The 21,567-nt window shown below is 41.0% G+C and overlaps 1 protein-coding gene across 1 annotated transcript in view; it reads left to right on the top strand.

Moving 5' to 3' along the window:
• LOC123991057 (ras-related protein Rab-6B) overlaps positions 1-8,522 on the top strand; it is a 217,057-nt gene extending 208,535 nt beyond the window's left edge. The window contains exon 8 of the mRNA XM_046292220.1: positions 6,824-8,522. Coding sequence (XP_046148176.1) covers positions 6,824-6,888 — 65 coding nt within the window. The 3' untranslated portion in view covers positions 6,889-8,522. The remainder of the gene's footprint in view (positions 1-6,823) is intronic.
• The last annotated feature ends 13,045 nt before the right edge of the window (positions 8,523-21,567 follow it).

Raw genomic sequence — 21,567 nt, 5'->3', positions numbered from 1 at the left:
CAACAGGTGTAGTAGACCTTACAGTGAAATGCTGAATACAACAGGTGTAGTAGACCTTACAGTGAAATGCTGAATACAACAGGTGTAGTAGACCTCACAGTGAAATGCTGAATACAACAGGTGTAGTAGACCTCACAGTGAAATGCTGAATACAACAGGTGTAGTAGACCTCACAGTGAAATGCTGAATACAACAGGTGTAGTAGACCTCACAGTGAAATGCTGAATACAACAGGGTTAGTAGACCTTACAGTGAAATGCTGAATACAACAGGTGTAGTAGACCTTACAGTGAAATGCTGAATACAACAGGTGTAGTAGACATTACAGTGAAATGCTGAATACAACAGGTGTAGTAGACCTTACAGTGATATGCTTACAGGCTCTAACCAATAGTGCAAAAAAGGTATTAGGTGAACAATGGGTAGGTAAAGAAATAAAACAACAGTAAAAAGACAGGCTATATACAGTAGAGAGGCTATATACAGTAGAGGCTATATACAGTAGAGAGGCTATATACAGTAGAGAGGCTATATACAGTAGAGAGGCTATATACAGTAGAGAGGCTATATACAGTAGAGAGGCTATATACAGTAGAGAGGCTACATACAGTAGAGAGGCTACATACAGTAGAGAGGCTATATACAGTAGAGAGGCTATATACAGTAGAGAGGCTACATACAGTAGAGAGGCTATATACAGTAGAGAGGCTATATACAGTAGAGAGGCTACATACAGTAGAGAGGCTATATACAGGAGAGAGGCTATATACAGTAGAGAGGTTCTATACAATAGAGAGGCTATATACAGTAGAGAGGCTATATACAGTAGAGGCTATATACAGTAGAGAGGTTATATACAGTAGAGAGGTTATATACAGTAGAGAGGCTATATACAGTAGAGGGGTTATATACAGTAAAGAGGCTATATACAGTAGAGAGGCTATATACAGTAGAGAGGCTATATACAGTAGAGAGGCTACATACAGTAGAGAGGCTATATACAGTAGAGAGGCTATATACAGTAGAGAGGTTCTATACAATAGAGAGGCTATATACAGTAGAGAGGCTATATACAGTAGAGAGGCTATATACAATAGAGAGATTATATACAGTAGAGAGGCTATATACAGTAGAGGCTATATACAGTAGAGGTTATATACAGTAGAGAGGCTATATACAGTAGAGAGGCTATATACAATAGAGAGGCTATATACAGTAGAGAGGCTATATACAGTAGAGAGGCTATATACAGTAGAGAGGTTATATACAGTAGAGAGGTTATATACAGTAGAGAGGCTATATACAGTAGAGAGGCTATATACAGTAGAGAGGCTATATACAGTAGAGAGGTTATATACAGTAGAGGGGTTATATACAGTAAAGAGGCTATATACAGTAGAGAGGCTATATACAGTAGAGAGGCTATATACAGTAGAGGTTATATACAGTAGAGAGGCTATATACAGTAGAGAGGCTATATACAATAGAGAGGCTATATACAGTAGAGGCTATATACAGTAGAGAGGCTATATACAGTAGAGAGGTTATATACAATAGAGAGGCTATATACAGTAGAGAGGCTATATACAGTAGAGGGGTTATATACAGTAAAGAGGCTATATACAGTAGAGAGGCTATATACAGTAGAGAGGCTATATACAGTAGAGGTTATATACAGTAGAAAGGCTATATACAGTAGAGAGGCTATATACAGTAGAGATTATATACAGTAGAGAGGCTATATACAGTAGAGAGGCTATATACAGTAGAGGTTATATACAGTAGAGAGGCTATATACAATAGAGGGGCTATATACAATAGAGAGGCTATATACAGTAGAGACTATATACAGTAGAGAGGTTATATACAGTAGAGAGGCTATATACAGTAGAGGTTATATACAGTAGAGAGGCTATATACAATAGAGGGGCTATATACAATAGAGAGGCTATATACAGTAGAGAGGTTATATACAGTAGATAGGCTATATACAGTAGAGGTTATATACAGTAGAGGTAATATACAGTAGAGAGGCTATAAACAGTAGAGAGGCTATATACAGTAGAGAGGCTATATACAGTAGAGAGGTTATATACAGTAGAGAGGTTATATACAGTAGAGAGGCTATATACAGTAGAGGGGTTATATACAGTAAAGAGGCTATATACAGTAGAGAGGCTATATACAGTAGAGAGGCTATATACAGTAGAGAGGCTACATACAGTAGAGAGGCTATATACAGGAGAGAGGCTATATACAGTAGAGAGGTTCTATACAATAGAGAGGCTATATACAGTAGAGAGGCTATATACAGTAGAGGCTATATACAGTAGAGAGGCTATATACAGTAGAGAGGTTATATACAGTAGAGAGGTTATATACAGTAGAGAGGCTATATACAGTAGAGGGGTTATATACAGTAAAGAGGCTATATACAGTAGAGAGGCTATATACAGTAGAGAGGCTATATACAGTAGAGAGGCTACATACAGTAGAGAGGCTATATACAGTAGAGAGGCTATATACAGTAGAGAGGTTCTATACAATAGAGAGGCTATATACAGTAGAGAGGCTATATACAGTAGAGAGGCTATATACAATAGAGAGATTATATACAGTAGAGAGGCTATATACAGTAGAGGCTATATACAGTAGAGGTTATATACAGTAGAGAGGCTATATACAGTAGAGAGGCTATATACAATAGAGAGGCTATATACAGTAGAGAGGCTATATACAGTAGAGAGGCTATATACAGTAGAGAGGTTATATACAGTAGAGAGGTTATATACAGTAGAGAGGCTATATACAGTAGATAGGCTATATACAGTAGAGAGGTTATATACAGTAGAGGGGTTATATACAGTAAAGAGGCTATATACAGTAGAGAGGCTATATACAGTAGAGAGGCTATATACAGTAGAGGTTATATACAGTAGAGAGGCTATATACAGTAGAGAGGCTATATACAATAGAGAGGCTATATACAGTAGAGGCTATATACAGTAGAGAGGCTATATACAGTAGAGAGGTTATATACAATAGAGAGGCTATATACAGTAGAGAGGCTATATACAGTAGAGGGGTTATATACAGTAAAGAGGCTATATACAGTAGAGAGGCTATATACAGTAGAGAGGCTATATACAGTAGAGGTTATATACAGTAGAAAGGCTATATACAGTAGAGAGGCTATATACAGTAGAGATTATATACAGTAGAGAGGCTATATACAGTAGAGAGGCTATATACAGTAGAGGTTATATACAGTAGAGAGGCTATATACAATAGAGGGGCTATATACAATAGAGAGGCTATATACAGTAGAGACTATATACAGTAGAGAGGTTATATACAGTAGAGAGGCTATATACAGTAGAGGTTATATACAGTAGAGAGGCTATATACAATAGAGGGGCTATATACAATAGAGAGGCTATATACAGTAGAGAGGTTATATACAGTAGATAGGCTATATACAGTAGAGGTTATATACAGTAGAGGTAATATACAGTAGAGAGGCTATAAACAGTAGAGAGGCTATATACAGTAGAGAGGCTATATACAGTAGAGAGGCTATATACAGTAGAGAGGCTATATACAATAGAGAGATTATATACAGTAGAGAGGCTATATACAATAGAGAGGCTATATACAGTAGAGAGGCTATATACAGTAGAGGCTATATACAGTAGAGATGCTATATACAGTAGAGAGGCTATATACCGTAGAGAGGTTATATACAGTAGAGAGGCTATATACAGTAGAGAGGCTATATACAGTAGAGACTATATACAGTAGAGAGGTTATATACAGTAGAGAGGCTATATACCGTAGAGAGGTTATAGACAGTAGAGAGGTTATATACTAGTAGAGAGATTATATACAGTAGAGAGGCTATATACAGTAGAGAGGTTATATACAGTAGAGAGGCTATATACAGTAGAGAGGTTATATACAGTAGAGAGGTTATATACTAGTAGAGAGGCTATATACAGTAGAGAGCCTATATATCCAGTAGAGAGGCTATATACAGTAGAGAGGCTATATACAGTAGAGAGGCTATATACAGTAGAGAGACTATATACAGTAGAGAGGTTATATACAGTAGAGAGGCTATATACAGTAGAGGCTATATACAGTAGAGAGGCTATATACAGTAGAGGCTATATACAGTAGAGAGGCTATATACAGTAGAGAGGCTATATATAGTAGAGGCTATATACTAGTAGAGGCTATATACAGTAGAGAATTTATATACAGTAGAGAGGCTATATACAGTAGAGAGGCTATATACAGTAGAGAGTTTATATACAGTAGAGAGGCTATATACTGTAGAGAGGCTATATACAGTAGAGAGGCTACTTACAGTAGAGAGGTTATATACTAGTAGAGAGGTTATATACAGTAGAGACTATATACTAGTAGAGAGGTTATATACAGTAGAGAGGCTATATACAGTAGAGAGGCTATATATCCAGTAGAGAGGCTATATACAGTAGAGAGGCTATATACAGTAGAGAGGCTATATACAGTAGAGGCTATATACAGTAGAGAGGCTATATACAGTAGAGAGACTATATACAGTAGAGAGATTATATACAGTAGAGAGGCTATATACAGTAGAGAGACTATATACAGTAGAGGCTATATACAGTAGAGAAGTTATACAGTAGAGGCTATATACAGTAGAGAGGCTATATACAGTAGAGAGGCTATATATAGTAGAGGCTATATACTAGTAGAGGCTATATACAGTAGAGAATTTATATACAGTAGAGAGGCTACATACAGTAGAGAGGATATATACAGTAGAGAGGTTATATACAGTAGAGAGGCTATATACTGTAGAGAGGCTATATACAGTAGAGAGTCTACTTACAGTAGAGAGGTTATATACTAGTAGAGAGGTTATATACAGTAGAGACTATATACTAGTAGAGAGGTTATATACAGTAGAGATGCTATATACAGTAGAGAGGCTATATATCCAGTAGAGAGGTTATATACAGTAGAGAGGCTATATACAGTAGAGAGGCTATATACAGTAGAGAGGCTATATACAGTAGAGATGCTATATACAGTAGAGAGGCTATATACAGTAGAGAGGCTATATACAGTAGAGAGGCTATATACATTGGAGAGGCTATATACAGTAGAGGCTATAAACAGTAGAGAGGCTATATACAGTAGAGAGGCTATATACAGTAGAGAGGCTATATACAGTAGAGGCTATAAACAGTAGAGAGGCTATATACAGTAGAGCGGCTATATACAGTAGAGAGGCTATATACAGTAGAGAGGCTATATACAGTAGAGAGATTATATACAGTAGAGAGGTTATATACAGTAGAGAGGCTATATACAGTAGAGAGATTATATACAGTAGAGAGGTTATATACAGTAGAGAGGCTTTATACAGTAGAGAGGCTATATACAGTAGAGAGGCTATATACAGTAGAGAGATTATATACAGTAGAGAGGCTATATACAGTAGAGAGATTATATACAGTAGAGATGTTATATACAGTAGAGAGGCTATATACAGTAGAGAGGCTATATACAGTAGAGAGATTATATACAGTAGAGAGGCTATATACAGTAGAGAGGCTATATACAGTAGAGAGGCTATATACAGTAGAGGCTATAAACAGTAGAGAGGCTATATACAGTAGAGATGCTATATACAGTAGAGGCTATAAACAGTAGAGGCTATAAACAGTAGAGAGGCTATATACAGTAGAGAGGCTATATACAGTAGAGGCTATAAACAGTAGAGAGGCTATATACAGTAGAGAGGCTATATACAGTAGAGAGGCTATATACAGTAGAGGCTATAAACAGTAGAGAGGCTATATACAGTAGAGAGGCTATATACAGTAGAGGCTATAAACAGTAGAGAGGCTATATACAGTAGAAAGGCTATATACAGTAGAGGCTATAAACAGTAGAGAGGCTATATACAGTAGAGCGGCTATAAAAGTAGCAAGGCTATATACAGACACCGGTTAGTCAGGCTGATTGAGGTAGTATGTACATGTAGATATGGTTAAAGTGACTGTGCAGATATGATGAAAAGAGAGTAGCAGCAGCAAATCGTTGGGCTTGTAAAGTCTATACATCTCTTGGTATTTCCTTTTGTCCTTTTCTTGAATAATTGCTGGTTCTTTGCTTACTGTGTGTATTGAATGGTTTTAGACTTATCTTATCATCTCATAAAAATTGATGATTTACTCCTATCCACTCTCCTAGCTGTCTTGGTAAAGAAGATGGTAATGGGTTAAGTCTTACTGGGCCTGAATTAAAGAAGCTAAAGTTAAACTTTCAAAGTAAGAGCTCTGTGTTCCACAGGAAGAGTAAATATTGTATGGTTAATCCGTGACCCTGTTGTAACGCCATCGTTGCATTGCTGCCTTGGTAGGTGAGACTTTTAGTCGTAGATGAACAACAGCACCACCTAGTGTCACAGACATCATACTGCAGGTCCAAATTAAAACAGTACCCGATGTTATGACTTTCGAGGACAGACAATTTTTTTCAATTCACCTTTCCTCGATTCCTCACATCCACTTCTTCACATCCTTCTCAAAACCTATTGGATAAGAATGTCTGAGAGGAGGAGCCTTATAACCCTCTCCTTCAATACAATTGAGAAGGAGGCGAGGAGATGTGGAGCCAGGAATCAAGGTAAGACTATTTTTTTAGATAAAGACATTGAATTCTGTTTCGCTGGTGTACAGCCGTAGAATTGAAAAGAGCTAATGGTAAAACTTGTTTTTGCAAATGCCTTCCCAAAGCTTCCTTAACCTGTCTTTCCCCCCAGTGATTGACATCAAGATGGACAAACCGCAGGAGCCTCCGACCACTGAAGGCGGGTGCTCCTGTTGATCCTGATTGGAAGTGTTCGTCTCCACCACTTGCTTGTGTTACTTCCTATTGGTTAGCCTCCACTTGGGTTTTCAGATTAGAATCTGGTCTTTTCAGTTGGAAACTATCGTTATACACGTAAAACACACTCTACTTTATTAATAAATAATGCCAAAAGAAAAGTCTTTAAAATTATTACAATAATCATGAACAAAAAATATCCCATAACCACATAAATGTAATATACTTGTTTTTGTAAAAGTAGAATGGAACGTTTTCTTTTTTTTCCTTTTTGTATTTTTGTAATGTTAAAGAAATAAAACAACCCAAATTCTCCTCTTGGTTAGAGGCTCAAACGGCACCCTGTTGTTCCCTATATAGTGCACAAATAAAGCCCTGGTAAGTGCACTCTGAAGGGAATAGGGTGTCACTGTGATGGAAGGAAAGAGATGAATTGGAACACGCCATCTCTAATGGCTAGAGAGGGCAAACTGACCAGTAACTTTTCACTGAATATCTAATGCATGCATGCCAATTATTATTATTATTTTATATATTTAATATATATATGTTTTTTTGTATTTTTTTTAGGTTGGCTTATTAATGTGCTGTCTGCTGATGTACACTGTTTGGATATGAAAATGCTCTTAACCAACACGTGTTCACTCATTTATTTTTGTCTTCACAAAATGCTGTGATTGAAGCTGGGTTTTAATAGTGTGTGTGTGTGTGTGTGTGTGTGTGTGTGTGTGTGTGTGTGTGTGTGTGTGTGTGTGTGTGTGTGTGTGTGTGTGTGTGTGTGTGTGTGTGTGTGTGTGTGTGTGTGTGTGTGTGTGTGTGAATGTACGCTTTCTATATGAGAAACTGTAGAATGCAACCATCCACTGAGGGCAGCTGCCAAGCTGAGTCCTCACAGGGGACGTTCTAGCTGGTTATCACAACTGTAGAGGGGCTTGGGTTTGCCGCGTCACTCCTCCTTGCTGCTGTTGTTGCGACTGCACTGTGTCATACTATCTACTATGGTATTGTGGTTAGGTGTTTGTCCCAAAGAGCACCCTACTCCTTATACAGTGGACTACTTTGGACCAGGCCAAAACAGGGAATAGAGCAGAGTGGATAGAAGATAGGTAGCAGAAAGCTTACCCCTCGCCTCCTAAACAGTAACTAAAATAAAATTAAATATTTTTAAACTCATCCTTTTATGCTTTATATGAAGTTCCCCTCCACTGTTTCAGTAAAAAAAAAAAAAAAGCAGCTCGTCATTCACCACATAAACAAGTTGTAACAGTTCCCTCGTCCTAGCCTGAGGGCCAGTCTGTTTGTGTTATCATGCCAACTCCCTGTCACTCATTGTCATGCCAATTGACAGACAGTCATGGAGTAAACAAGAGCACAGGGAGGATCAGGCTATCCTGGTATCTGGTAACAGTTGCACGTTCCTGTCAAATAAATCAAGAACAAATGACTCATTTGCACATGTCAACCTTTGAGGTTATTATGAAGTTGTTCCCAGAGGCCTCGATTCCTGTCCGAGTAGTTCCCTTTTTATGTACTTCTCTCTATATGCGTTTTTCTGACTGTAAACTTAAAGCTGCAATATGTACTTTTTTTTATGCATGACAGGACAAAAATTAAAAATAGAAATGTGTATTATAGAGCTGTCGTTCTCATTGAAAGCAAGTGCTAAGAAGTGGTAGATCTGTTCTATGTGCCCTATTTCTAAGCTTCACGTTTTTAAGTTTCGTTTTTGTATTTTTTTTTTTACTTTCGGTTTTTGTACACCAGCTTCAAACTGCTGAAAATACAATATTTTTGGTTATTGAAATATATTTCACAGCGGTTTAGATGGTACAATTATTATTTACACTACACTTGATTGCCAACTTTAAGTTTATATGTGACAAAACAAACTATTAAAATTGTAGTAACCAGAAATGGCGGAGCATTTCTGCGTAGTGTGTCTTTAAGCATGAGAACAGGTCTATTCGTTTTGGGTGGAGATGGAAGAAATGAAGGTGTGTCTACTGTTACACCAGATTCTGACCTTAATTTAATTCCCTCCTAATTCCACCACCGTGATACCATCCCGGAAACCATGACTAAATTCGAGCAAACATACCGGTTCCAAGCGGAAAAAACATCATTTTATTTTTTCCTGATTAGAAATAACACCCCTCTCCACGCACTGTAATTTACTACTCGATAAGAGCTAGGTAAAGGAGTCATCCGTTTGGAAAAGGGAATTGTAGATATAAATTACACTTGTTTTATATGTATTTTACCTTGTAAACTCTGGAGAAAAATGTGAAACCAAGTCTTATAGCAGCAAACTAAAGCATATCAGCTTTCCCACGGTAAAGTTCATGAAACGCTGTGCCATTATGCAGAATGTAAGTTGTGCAGCCTTTAAACTCGCGAATGCATTAATTGTAGTCTATCCCGACTTTCTCTGTTTCCTGTTTCTATCTTGTTAAATATGAGTCACTATCCGTATCGACCGTCAGTAGTCCTAATAACAACACAAGTGTTTTGTATGACTGCCAATTCACTGTTCGTTCCTTTCAGTTGGTATTGACTATATTATCATTCTATTTCATTCCATTGTTTCGTTTAGCTCCATTTGTTTCCTCTGTAAACGCCGTCACCGCCATGTGGTTGTTGCCGAGGATCGTTAGTAACAGTTAATAATATAGCAAAATAAAATAAAAACAGACATATAGGCTAATTAAATCGCTATGGAGTGGAGTGCAAAAAAAAATACAAAATAATGGTACAAAAATATTTTTTAAATAAAAAAATAAAATACTAAAATTGTAAAATAAATTAAAACATTTGAATAAACATGAAGTGGAATGCAGATCAAGCCGTAACAGTTTGAACCGGATGCAAAACAAAATAGTTGGCTGTGTCATCACGTAGTTCCATGGTTAGAGCAGGTAATAGATGGGGGTATCGCCTACGATTTGTACACTATTCTCCCTCTTATAGTTAGTTCTATGTACATTAATCTTCCAACATTACCATGGTTTAAAGAACTGAATCTGGCAATCTTCAGAATCAATCAAACCAATGTATTTTAAGTCTGCCTGCAAAAATTCTAATTAAGGGTACACTGTATTTAAAGGGATATTTAAAGGGATGTGAAGAGAAATGTAGTGAAAACCCCCTAATGAATGAAAAGTCCACCAGAGGAAATGTGGGAGGGTTTTCAGCAATTGAATTACATTTAAACAGAAAACCAAGCCTGCAAAGCCTGTTATACACCTCAACGGTTGAACAAGTTGAGGAGACTACATAACTTGGTTTTACATTAGATTGTAAACTGTCATGATCAAAACAAACAAGTCCCGCAGGCTCTAGTTTAGTCTTATCTTGATTATTCTCCAGTCGTTTGATTGACTGCTACAAGAAAAACCTAGTGAAGCTGCAGCTGGCCCAGAACAGAGCGGCACGTCTTGCTCTTCATTGTGATCAGAGGGCTGATATAAATACTATGCTGCCAGTCTTTCTTGATTAAGAGGTGAGGAGAGGCTGACTGCATCACTTCTTCTTTTTATAAGAAACAATGTGTTGAAAATCCAAAATGGTTTGCATAGTCAATTTACACACAGCTCTGACACACACACACACACATACACCCCTACCACACATGCCACCAGGGGTCTTTTCACAGTCCCCAAATCCAGAACAAATTGAAACAAAACGTACAGTATTATATAGAGCCATTATTGCATGGAACTTCATTCTATCTCGAATCGATCAAATAAACAGTAAAACTGGTTTCAACAAACAGATAAAGCAACACCTCACGGCACAGCGCCTCTCCTCGTTTTGACCCAGATATGTGTGTGTACAGCATTGATATGTAGGCAATGTGGGCTGTTTTTACATGTATATAGTTCTGTCTTTGAGCTGTTCTTGTCTATTCATGTTCTGTATTAGGTCATGTTCTATGTTTTGTGGGTGGACCCCATGTCACGTTCTGACCTTTATTTCCTTTATTTTGTCATTATTTAGTATGGTCAGGGCGTGAGTTGGGGTGGGCAGTCTATGTGTTGTTTTTCTATGATTTGGGTATTTCTTTGTTTCGGCCTAGTATGGTTCTCAATCAGAGGCAGGTGTCGTTAGTTGTCTCTGATTGAGAATCATACTTAGGTAGCCTGGGTTTCACTGTGTGTTTGTGGGTGATTGTTCCTGTCTCTGTGTTTGCACCAGATAGGGCTGTTTTAGGTTTCACTGTGTGTTTGTGGGTGATTGTTCCTGTCTCTGTGTTTGCACCAGAGAGGGCTGTTTTAGGTTTCACTGTGTGTTTGTGGGTGATTGTTCCTGTCTCTGTGTTTGCACCAGATAGGGCTGTTTTAGGTTTCACTGTGTGTTTGTGGGTGATTGTTCCTGTCTCTGTGTTTTACACCAGATAGGGCTGTTTTAGGTTTCACTGTGTGTTTGTGGGTGATTGTTCCTGTCTCTGTGTTTGCACCAGATAGGGCTGTTTTAGGTTTCACTGTGTGTTTGTGGGTGATTGTTCCTGTCTCTGTGTTTGCACCAGAGAGGGCTGTTTTAGGTTTCACTGTGTTTGTGGGTGATTGTTCCTGTCTCTGTGTTTGCACCAGAGAGGGCTGTTTTAGGTTTCACTGTGTGTTTGTGGGTGATTGTTCCTGTCTCTGTGTTTGCACCAGAGAGGGCTGTTTTAGGTTTCACTGTGTGTTTGTGGGTGATTGTTCCTGTCTCTGTGTTTGCACCAGATAGGGCTGTTTTAGGTTTCACTGTGTGTTTGTGGGTGATTGTTCCTGTCTCTGTGTTTGCACCAGATAGGGCTGTTTTAGGTTTCACTGTGTTTGCACCAGATAGGGCTGGTTTGGGTTTTTTTCACGTCTTGTTTTGTTAGTCTGTTCATGTGTAGAGTCTTTATTAAAGAACCATGAATAGAAACCACGCTGCGTTTTGGTCCGCCTCTCCTTCACTTCAAGAAAACCGTTACACCCCAGGAAGACTAGCTGCAGCTATCGCAACAGCTACTGGGGTTTCCTAATAAAATATCAAATAAGGTACGTCTGAATACCAACTACTGAGAAGTGTGGAGTGAAGGCGTGTGTAGGAAAGGCATCATTTCCTAAATCGGAATCGGGGCCTTGAAGCACTTCGTTGTAAATATACATCCTCCAGATATGTCAACTCCCCACGATGATAAAACATTGACTTGTTTTCTGCCTGTTGTTTAAACTGTTAAGTTATTACTACCAAATGTTGTCATTTTTTAAATATTTTATAGATTCACAGTGGATGTCATTTAAACTGAATTAACCAGGTAACTTAATGTGCTGGTGTTGTGGTTAACCAGTGATCAGAACAAACTCTACTTTTATTTTGAAATGTACGCTATTATTTTCCAATGTCTTATGTGAGACTTTTCAGAACATATAGGTGTTTGAGAGTTAGTGAAAATCTAGTTTTGTAGTCTTTCAAACACTGTAAAAAAAAAAAGACCATATTCATCACATTTGTAGTACTGTGTCTTGAAGGTTAGTGTAGAGTTAAACATTTGAGAATATCTTACTCACGCATCTCCAAAAAGAGAAGCACCACCCTTGTGAATAGTGGTGAAACATTTAATCGTGACCCACCTAATGAGCCAAATACTAGTCCAAGTTGGAGCCAAGTGAGCTAGCATCAGAACATGCTTTCAATAGGAGGAGCAACAGCTCTCCATAGTGGGCTTACTAATGCACAGTAAGACACTGTTGAATCCCTGGTGTCAGAAGAGTCTCAGACAAAAGAAGAAGAAGAAGTCTTCTTCTGGTCTTAGTCTTCTTCCTGAAGCTTCTGTATTTGAGTTATTGATTTCACACAGCCCTTTTGTAATGTACCCAAGTCTGACTGTGACTGCATACCACACGCTGTTGCCTGAGGACAAGGGCCTGAATTAGGTATAATTTTTTTAAAACTATTTTAGAATCATATAAATCTCCAGGCCTGGAGAGTCACAGAACTTCAGGACTACTTTGAAGAGAAAGAAAGGACAGGATACAGGATACCTATAGACTAGAACAGCCTAAAGTCAGCCATATTAAGATACCTCTTTATGAAGAATGTGATAATGTCACCTCATTCATGCCCACTGAAACATACCACTGCACCAAAAACCAGTGAGGGGGATTGATTAATTATACTGTACTGTACACTTGTTGGTTTTTGTTTTGTTTTCTCCTGATCTGGGTACAGCCTCCTCCTCTCCACTATAACAGGACTAGACAGTGTGTTTTCTCCTCCCCTGACCTGGGTACAGCCTCCTCCTCTCCACTATAACAGGACTAGAGACAGTGTGTTTTCTCCTCCCCTGACCTGGGTACAGCCTCCTCCTCTCCACTATAACAGGACTAGAGACAGTGTGTTTTCTCCTCCCCTGACCTGGGTACAGCCTCCTCCTCTCCACTATAACAGGACTAGAGTTAATGTGTTCTCTCCTCCCCTGACCTGGGTACAGCCTCCTCCTCTCCACTATAACAGGACTAGAGACAGTGTGTTTTCTCCTCCCCTGACCTGGGTACAGCCTCATCCTCTCCACTATAACAGGACTAGAGGTAATGTGTTATCTCCTCTCCTGACCTGGGTACAGCCTCCTCCTCTCCACTATAACAGGACTAGAGTTAATGTTTATCTCCTCCCTGACCTGGGTACAGCCTCATCCTCTCCACTATAACAGGACTAGAGGTAATGTGTTATCTCCTCCCCTGACCTGGGTACAGCCTCCTCCTCTCCACTATAACAGGACTAGAGACGGTGTCACAATCCTGAGATCGGACGATGTTTTAATGTGGATGGGACGATGTTTTAATGTGGATGGGACAATGTTTTAATGTGGATGGGACAATGTTTTAATGGGACTGCGATGCAACAGCAACTTTGAGAGAACGTCGTGACTTGGCACCCTCTTTCCAGGCTCTGGTCTATAGTAGTGCACTATTTAGGGAATAGGGCTCTGGTCTATAGTAGTGCACTATTTAGGGAATAGGGCTCTGGTCTATAGTAGTGCACTATATAGGGAATAGGGCTCTGGTCTATAGTAGTGCACTATATAGGGAATAGGGCTCTGGTCTATAGTAGTGCACTATATAGGGAATAGGGCTCTGGTCTATAGTAGTGCAATATATAGGGAATAGGGCTCTGGTCTATAGTAGTGCACTATATAGGGAATAGGGCTCTGGTCTATAGTAGTGCACTATATAGGGGATAGGGCTCTGGTCTATAGTAGTGCACTGTATAGGGAATAGGGCTCTGGTCTAAAGTAGTGCACTGTATAGGGAATAGGGCTCTGGTCTAAAGTAGTGCACTGTATAGGGAATAGGGCTCTGGTCTAAAGTAGTGCACTGTATAGGGAATAGGGCTCTGGTCTATAGTAGTGCACTATATAGGGCTCTGGTCTATAGTAGTGCACTATATAGGGAATAGGGCTCTGGTCTAAAGTAGTGCACTATATAGGGAATAGGGCTCTGGTCTAAAGTAGTGCACTGTATAGGGAATAGGGCTCTGGTCTAAAGTAGTGCACTGTATAGGGAATAGGGCTCTGGTCTAAAGTAGTGCACTATATAGGGCTCTGGTCTATAGTAGTGCACTATATAGGGAATAGGGCTCTGGTCTAAAGTAGTGCACTGTATAGGGAATAGGGCTCTGGTCTAAAGTAGTGCACTATATAGGGCTCTGGTCTATAGTAGTGCACTATATAGAGAATAGGGCTCTGGTCTAAAGTAGTGCACTATATAGGGCTCTGGTCTATAGTAGTGCACTATATAGGGAATAGGGCTCTGGTCTAAAGTAGTGCACTGTATAGGGAATAGGGCTCTGGTCTAAAGTAGTGCACTGTATAGGGAATAGGGCTCTGGTCTATAGTAGTGCACTATATAGGGCTCTGGTCTATAGTAGTGCACTATATAGGGAATAGGGCTCTGGTCTAAAGTAGTGCACTGTATAGGGAATAGGGCTCTGGTCTATAGTAGTGCACTATTAGGGAATAGGGCTCTGGTCTATAGTAGTGCACTATATAGGGAATAGGGCTCTGGTCTATAGTAGTGCACTATTAGGGAATAGGGCTCTGGTCTATAGTAGTGCACTATATAGGGAATAGGGCTCTGGTCTATAGTAGTGCACTATTAGGGAATAGGGCTCTGGTCTATAGTAGTGCACTATTAGGGAATAGGGCTCTGGTCTATAGTAGTGCACTATATAGGGAATAGGGCTCTGGTCTATAGTAGTGCACTATTAGGGAATAGGGCTCTGGTCTAAAGTAGTGCACTATATAGGGAATAGGGCTCTGGTCTATAGTAGTGCACTATATAGGGCTCTGGTCTAATGTAGTGCACTATATAGGGAATAGGGCTCTGGTCTATAGTAGTGCACTATATAGGGAATAGGGCTCTGGTCTAATGTAGTGCACTATATAGGGAATAGGGCTCTGGTCTAAAGTAGTGCACTGTATAGGGAATAGGGCTCTGGTCTAAAGTAGTGCACTGTATAGGGAATAGGGCTCTGGTCTAAAGTAGTGCACTATATAGGGAATAGGGCTCTGGTCTAAAGTAGTGCACTATATAGGGCTCTGGTCTATAGTAGTGCACTATATAGGGAATAGGGTTCTGGTCTAAAGTAGTGCACTATATAGGGAATAGGATGCAATTTGGGGTGGGGAAACAACCAATGTGATGTGCCGACTGCTGGATGAGTTGGGTCATGCTGTACATTGAGTCTGAAGGCCAGCCTGCCCATCCCTGATTAGGTGTGGTGTACTGTAGATCATGTAGTCTGTCTCTCTGTCTGTAGGTTTGCATCAAGCATAAAATAACTATCCTGTGGTTTAAATGTAGTTAATCAAGCAATGTCATCCTACTCTGTCTTTTCTCACTAGACAAACGTGTTCAGTGGGTTTCAACTGTTAAAATGCTGTACAGATGCATCTTTCACAGTCAGTGTTCTTGTAATAAAACTGCAGCTTAATTTTCTCTTCTCAAACTAATAGACATGCTTGTGAATATTTCCTGACAAATCTTTCCCAGACTAGCAGCAATACCATAGAAATCTAATCTTTAGATGGGGCTTAGAACCTCTACATCTGGCAGTTTTGACTGCTAAACTAGTGGGGTACATGTGCTCCTATGGGTACACTCCTAATGGCTGCCAGCCCACCCATTATGACGTCACTGGCGTGAATGGGGAGACCCCTTCTATAGATTCCATTTCTATGCTAGAACCTGGTTAGTTAACGACTCAGAGCGGAGCTTGTTCTCCACTCCCACTGTATAGAGATTTAGCACGTCCCTAAACATGAATAAACATGACTTGTTACAAAAACCAGCGCACGTTGTTCTTTGATTTCATCTGATTTTACTTAACAAACGCAAGAGATGTTTCCTGGTTTGTACAGGAAGGTGACCGCGAGGCAGAGATGTTTCCTGGTTTGTACAGGAAGGCGACCGCGAGGCAGAGATGTTTCCTGGTTTGTACAGGAAGGCGACCGCGAGGCAGAGATGTTTCCTGGTTTGTACAGGAAGGCGACCGCGAGGCAGAGATGTTTCCTGGTTTGTACAGGAAGGCGACCGCGAGGCAGAGATGTTTCCTGGTTTGTACAGGAAGGCGACCGCGAGGCAGAGATGTTTCCTGGTTTGTACAGGAAGGCGACCGCGAGGCAGAGATGTTTCCTGGTTTGTACAGGAAGGCGACCGCGAGGCAGAGATGTTTCCTGGTTTGTACAGGAAGGCGACCGCGAGGCAGAGATGTTTCCTGGTTTGTACAGGAAGGCGACCGCGAGGCAGAGATGTTTCCTGGTTTGTACAGGAAGGCGACCGCGAGGCAGAGATGTTTCCTGGTTTGTACAGGAAGGCGACCGCGAGGCAGAGATGTTTCCTGGTTTGTACAGGAAGGCGACCGCGAGGCAGAGATGTTTCCTGGTTTGTACAGGAAGGCGACCGCGAGGCAGAGATGTTTCCTGGTTTGTACAGGAAGGCGACCGCGAGGCAGAGATGTTTCCTGGTTTGTACAGGAAGGCGACCGCGAGGCAGAGATGTTTCCTGGTTTGTACAGGAAGGCGACCGCGAGGCAGAGATGTTTCCTGGTTTGTACAGGAAGGCGACCGCGAGGCAGAGATGTTTCCTGGTTTGTACAGGAAGGCGACCGCGAGGCAGAGATGTTTCCTGGTTTGTACAGGAAGGCGACCGCGAGGCAGAGATGTTTCCTGGTTTGTACAGGAAGGCGACCGCGAGGCAGAGATGTTTCCTGGTTTGTACAGGAAGGCGACCGCGAGGCAGAGATGTTTCCTGGTTCCATACAGTAAACCACCTTCTGAAGCTTAACAGGCATGTTAACAAGTCACATACCCTCACAATACAGCTAATATCGTGTCAAAGTATGGTACGATACCGCGACTACAAATACTTATGACTCTGACTCTGTTATTATATAGACATGATACTACTACTGACTCTTATTATATAGACATGATACTACCACTACTACTGACTCTGTTATTATATAGACATGATACTACCACTACTACTGACTCTGTTATTATATAGACATGATACTACCACTACTACTGACTCTGTTATTATATAGACATGATACTACCACTACTACTGACTCTGTTATTATATAGACATGATACTACCACTACTACTGACTCTGTTATTATATAGACATGATACTACCACTACTACTGACTCTGTTATTATATAGACATGATACTACGACTGACTCTGTTATTATATAGACATGATACTACCACTACTACTGACTCTGTTATTTTATAGGTCTACCACTTTAATCCATTGTTGCAATTACAGATTATGAGGTATTAGGATGCTTGGGGAAGGAAATGTGATTCTGAAACGAGACTATTTCCCGGTACATGTTGTGACAAGCCCTTGGTCATTTGTTTATTCCAGGGTGATCTAGTTAGACAGGTATAACGAAACAGGTGTGTTTCCACACTTTTCTCAGTTGCACACATTTACGTAAGTTATTGTTGTTATGACGGGAACCACCATGCCTCTGATCTACCATAATGTCTCTATTATTCTAATAGTATGATTGGCTGTTGTGAATACTAAGAGGAGCTTAGCAAAGTGTGATATGGGATGCTGCTTGCCATGTGTTCTATGGGGGAAGAGACCATGTGTTCTATAGGGGAAGAGACTACGTGCTCTATAGGGGAAGAGACCATGTGTTCTATAGGAGAAGAGACTACGTGCTCTATAGGGGAAGAGACCACGTGCTCTATAGGGGAAGAGACCACGTGCTCTATAGGGGAAGAGACCATGTGTTCTATAGGAGAAGAGACCATGTGTTCTATAGGGGAAGAGACCACGTGTTCTATAGGGGAAGAGACCACGTGTTCTATAGGAGAAGAGACCACGTGTTCTATAGGGGAAGAGACCACGTGTTCTATAGGGGAAGAGACCACGTGTTCTATAGGGGAGGAGACCACGTGTTCTATAGGGGAAGAGACCACGTGTTCTATAGGGGAAGAGACCACGTGTTCTATAGGGGAAGAGACCACGTGTTCTATAGGGAAGAGACCACGTGTTCTATAGGGGAAGAGACCACGTGTTCTATAGGGAAGAGACCACGTGTTCTATAGGGGAAGAGACCACGTGTTCTATAGGGAAGAGACCACGTGTTCTATAGGGGAAGAGACCACGTGTTCTATAGGGAAGAGACCACGTGTTCTATAGGGGAAGAGACCACGTGTTCTATAGGGAAGAGACCACGTGTTCTATAGGGGAAGAGACCACGTGTTCTATAGGGAAGAGACCACGTGTTCTATAGGGGAAGAGACCACGTGTTCTATAGGGAAGAGACCACGTGTTCTATAGGGGAAGAGACCACGTGTTCTATAGGGGAAGAGACCACGTGTTCTATAGGGGAAGAGACCACGTGTTCTATAGGGGAAGAGACCACGTGTTCTATAGGGGAAGAGACCACGTGTTCTATAGGGGAAGAGACCACGTGTTCTATAGGGGAAGAGACCACGTGTTCTATAGGGGAAGAGACCACGTGTTCTATAGGGGAAGAGACCACGTGTTCTATAGGGGAAGAGACCACGTGTTCTATAGGGGAAGAGACCACGTGTTCTATAAGGAGAAGAGACCACGTGTTCTATAAGGAGAAGAGACCACGTGTTCTATAAGGAGAAGAGACCACGTGTTCTATAAGGAGAAGAGACCACGTGTTCTATAGGGGAAGAGACCACGTGTTCTATAGGGGAAGAGACCACGTGTTCTATAGGGGAAGAGACCACGTGTTCTATAGGAGAATAGACCACGTGTTCTATAAGGAGAATAGACCACGTGTTCTATAAGGAGAATAGACCACGTGTTCTATAAGGAGAAGAGATCACGTGCTCTATTAGGGGAAGAGACCACGTGCTCTATAGGGGAAGAGACCACGTGTTCTATAGGGGAAGAGACCACGTGTTCTATAGGGGAAGAGACCACGTGTTCTATAGGGGAAGAGACCACGTGCTCTATTGCTGTGCTTCTGCTAAAGGGTTTCCGTCTACAGAGCTTCATATCTCAGACCGAACGAATAATAAAATAGCGTGTGTGTGTGTGTGTGTGTGTGTGTGTGTGTGTGTGTGTGTGTGTGTGTGTGTGTGTGTGTGTGTGTGTATTTAACTATACTTCTGGGGACTACATTTCCCCACTAGAGTAGTAAACAAACAACTGGGGACATTTTGTTGGTCCCTACAAGGTCAAATTCTATTTCTTGGGGGTTTAGGGTTAAGGTTAGAATTAGTGTTAGGTGTTAGGGTTTAGGATAAGGCTTAGGGTTAGATTTAGGAGCTAGGGTTAGGTTTAGGTCTAGGAGCTATTGTTGGGGTTAGGGTTAGGAGCTAGGGTTAAGGTTAGAATTAGTGTTAGGTGTTAGGGTTTAGGATAAGGCTTAGGGTTAGATTTAGGAGCTAGGGTTAAGGTTAGAATTAGTGTTAGGTGTTAGGGTTTAGGATAAGGCTTCGGGTTAGATTTAGGAGCTAGGGTTAGGGTTAGAATTAGTGTTAGGTGTTAGGGCTTAGGATAAGGCTTAGGGTTAGGGTTAGGAGCTAGGGTTAAGGTTAGAATTAGTGTTAGGTGTTAGGTCTTAGGATAAGGCTTAGGGTTAGGAGCTAGGGTTAAGGTTAGAATTAGTGTTAGGTGTTAGGGTTTAGGATAAGGCTTAGGGTTAGATTTAGGAGCTAGGTTTAGGGCTAGGAGCTATTGTTGGTTTTAGGGTTAGGGTTAGGAGCTAGGGTGAAGGTTAGAATTAGTGTTAGGTGTTAGGGTTTAGGATAAGGCTTCGGGTTAGATTTAGGAGCTAAGGTTAGGGTTAGAATTAGTGTTAGGTGTTAGGGTTTAGGATAAGGCTTAGGGTTAGATTTAGGAGCTAGGGTTAGGTTTAGGGCTAGGAGCTATTGTTGGTTTTAGGGTTAGGGTTAGGAGCTAGGGTTAAGGTTAGGTTTAGGGTTAAGGGTTAAGGAAAATAATATTTTGAATGGGACTGAATTTTGTCCCCTCGAGGTTCGTTGTACAAGATAGTTTCAACCTCTTATCAAATGAGCTTGCATGGAAACATGCTCTTAAAGATCTGATCTCACGGACGACCTTTGACCTGACCCCCCTTTCTTCACTGATTGACCTTTGAACCCTGAATGACCCGTCCTAGTATACTCACAATCTACTTTCTGAAAGAAACCTTTGGTACATGGTGCAGTGCATGCCCACGCTTTGGGTCCACTTTTCCCACCCCCTCCTCAATTACTACATTGAGTTAGGGTTAGGGTTAGGTTAGGGTTAGGTTAGGTTAGGTTAGGGTTAGGGTTTGGTTTAGGGTTAGGTTAGGGTTAGGTTTGGGTTAGTGTTAGGTTAGGGTTAGAGTTAGGGCTAACCCACTTTTCCCACCCCCTCCTCAAATACTACATTGGGTTAGGGTTAGTGTTAGGGTTAGTGTTAGGTTAGGGTTAGGGCTAACCCACTTTTCCCACCCCCTCCTCAATTACTACATTGGGTTAGGGTTAGGGTTAGGGCTAGGGCTAACCCACTCCCTCCTCAAATTCTACATTGGGTTAGGGTTAGGGTTAGGGCTAACCCACTTTTCCCACCCCCTCCTCAAATTCTACATTGGGTTAGGGTTAGGGTTAGGGCTAACCCACTTCCCACCCCCTCCTCAAATTCTACATTGGGTTAGGGTTAGGGTTAGGGCTAACCCACTTTTCCCACCCCCTCCTCAATTACTACATTGTCTTTGAAGAGGTCACTGTCAGCAAACAGATATGACTGATGTCTCATAGACAGATGGTGGCAGTTTGGTGTTACAGATCAGATGTGCTTTACTTCCAACGCAGTTATGATAAACAAAACACAAAATCCATTCATTATAAACATAACAGACTCCAGCGCCCCCCCCCCCCTGAATTAGACAGTGAGTTAAAGCACCCTGATCAGAGTGACATTATAGTTGGAGCCTCAATAGGTTCCAAGAGGATAACAAGAACACTTGTTTAGTAGCAGCCTAAAAACCAGCCAATCAGCATCAGAACATGATGACCTTGCCTTATCCCAGGCTAGATTATGTTTGTGAATAATACAAGACAGCTCAGAAGAAAACCATGCCTTATCCCTCCCTTTAACTCTGAACCTGTGGAATGGGGCATGTTTGTTTACTATTTGGAGAAAACCATGCATT

Source organism: Oncorhynchus gorbuscha, linkage group LG02, assembly GCF_021184085.1.
Source record: "Oncorhynchus gorbuscha isolate QuinsamMale2020 ecotype Even-year linkage group LG02, OgorEven_v1.0, whole genome shotgun sequence".
NCBI lineage: Eukaryota > Metazoa > Chordata > Actinopteri > Salmoniformes > Salmonidae > Oncorhynchus > Oncorhynchus gorbuscha.
Note: the sequence above shows the minus strand (reverse complement) of the source record. Positions and strands in the feature narration are given on the sequence as shown.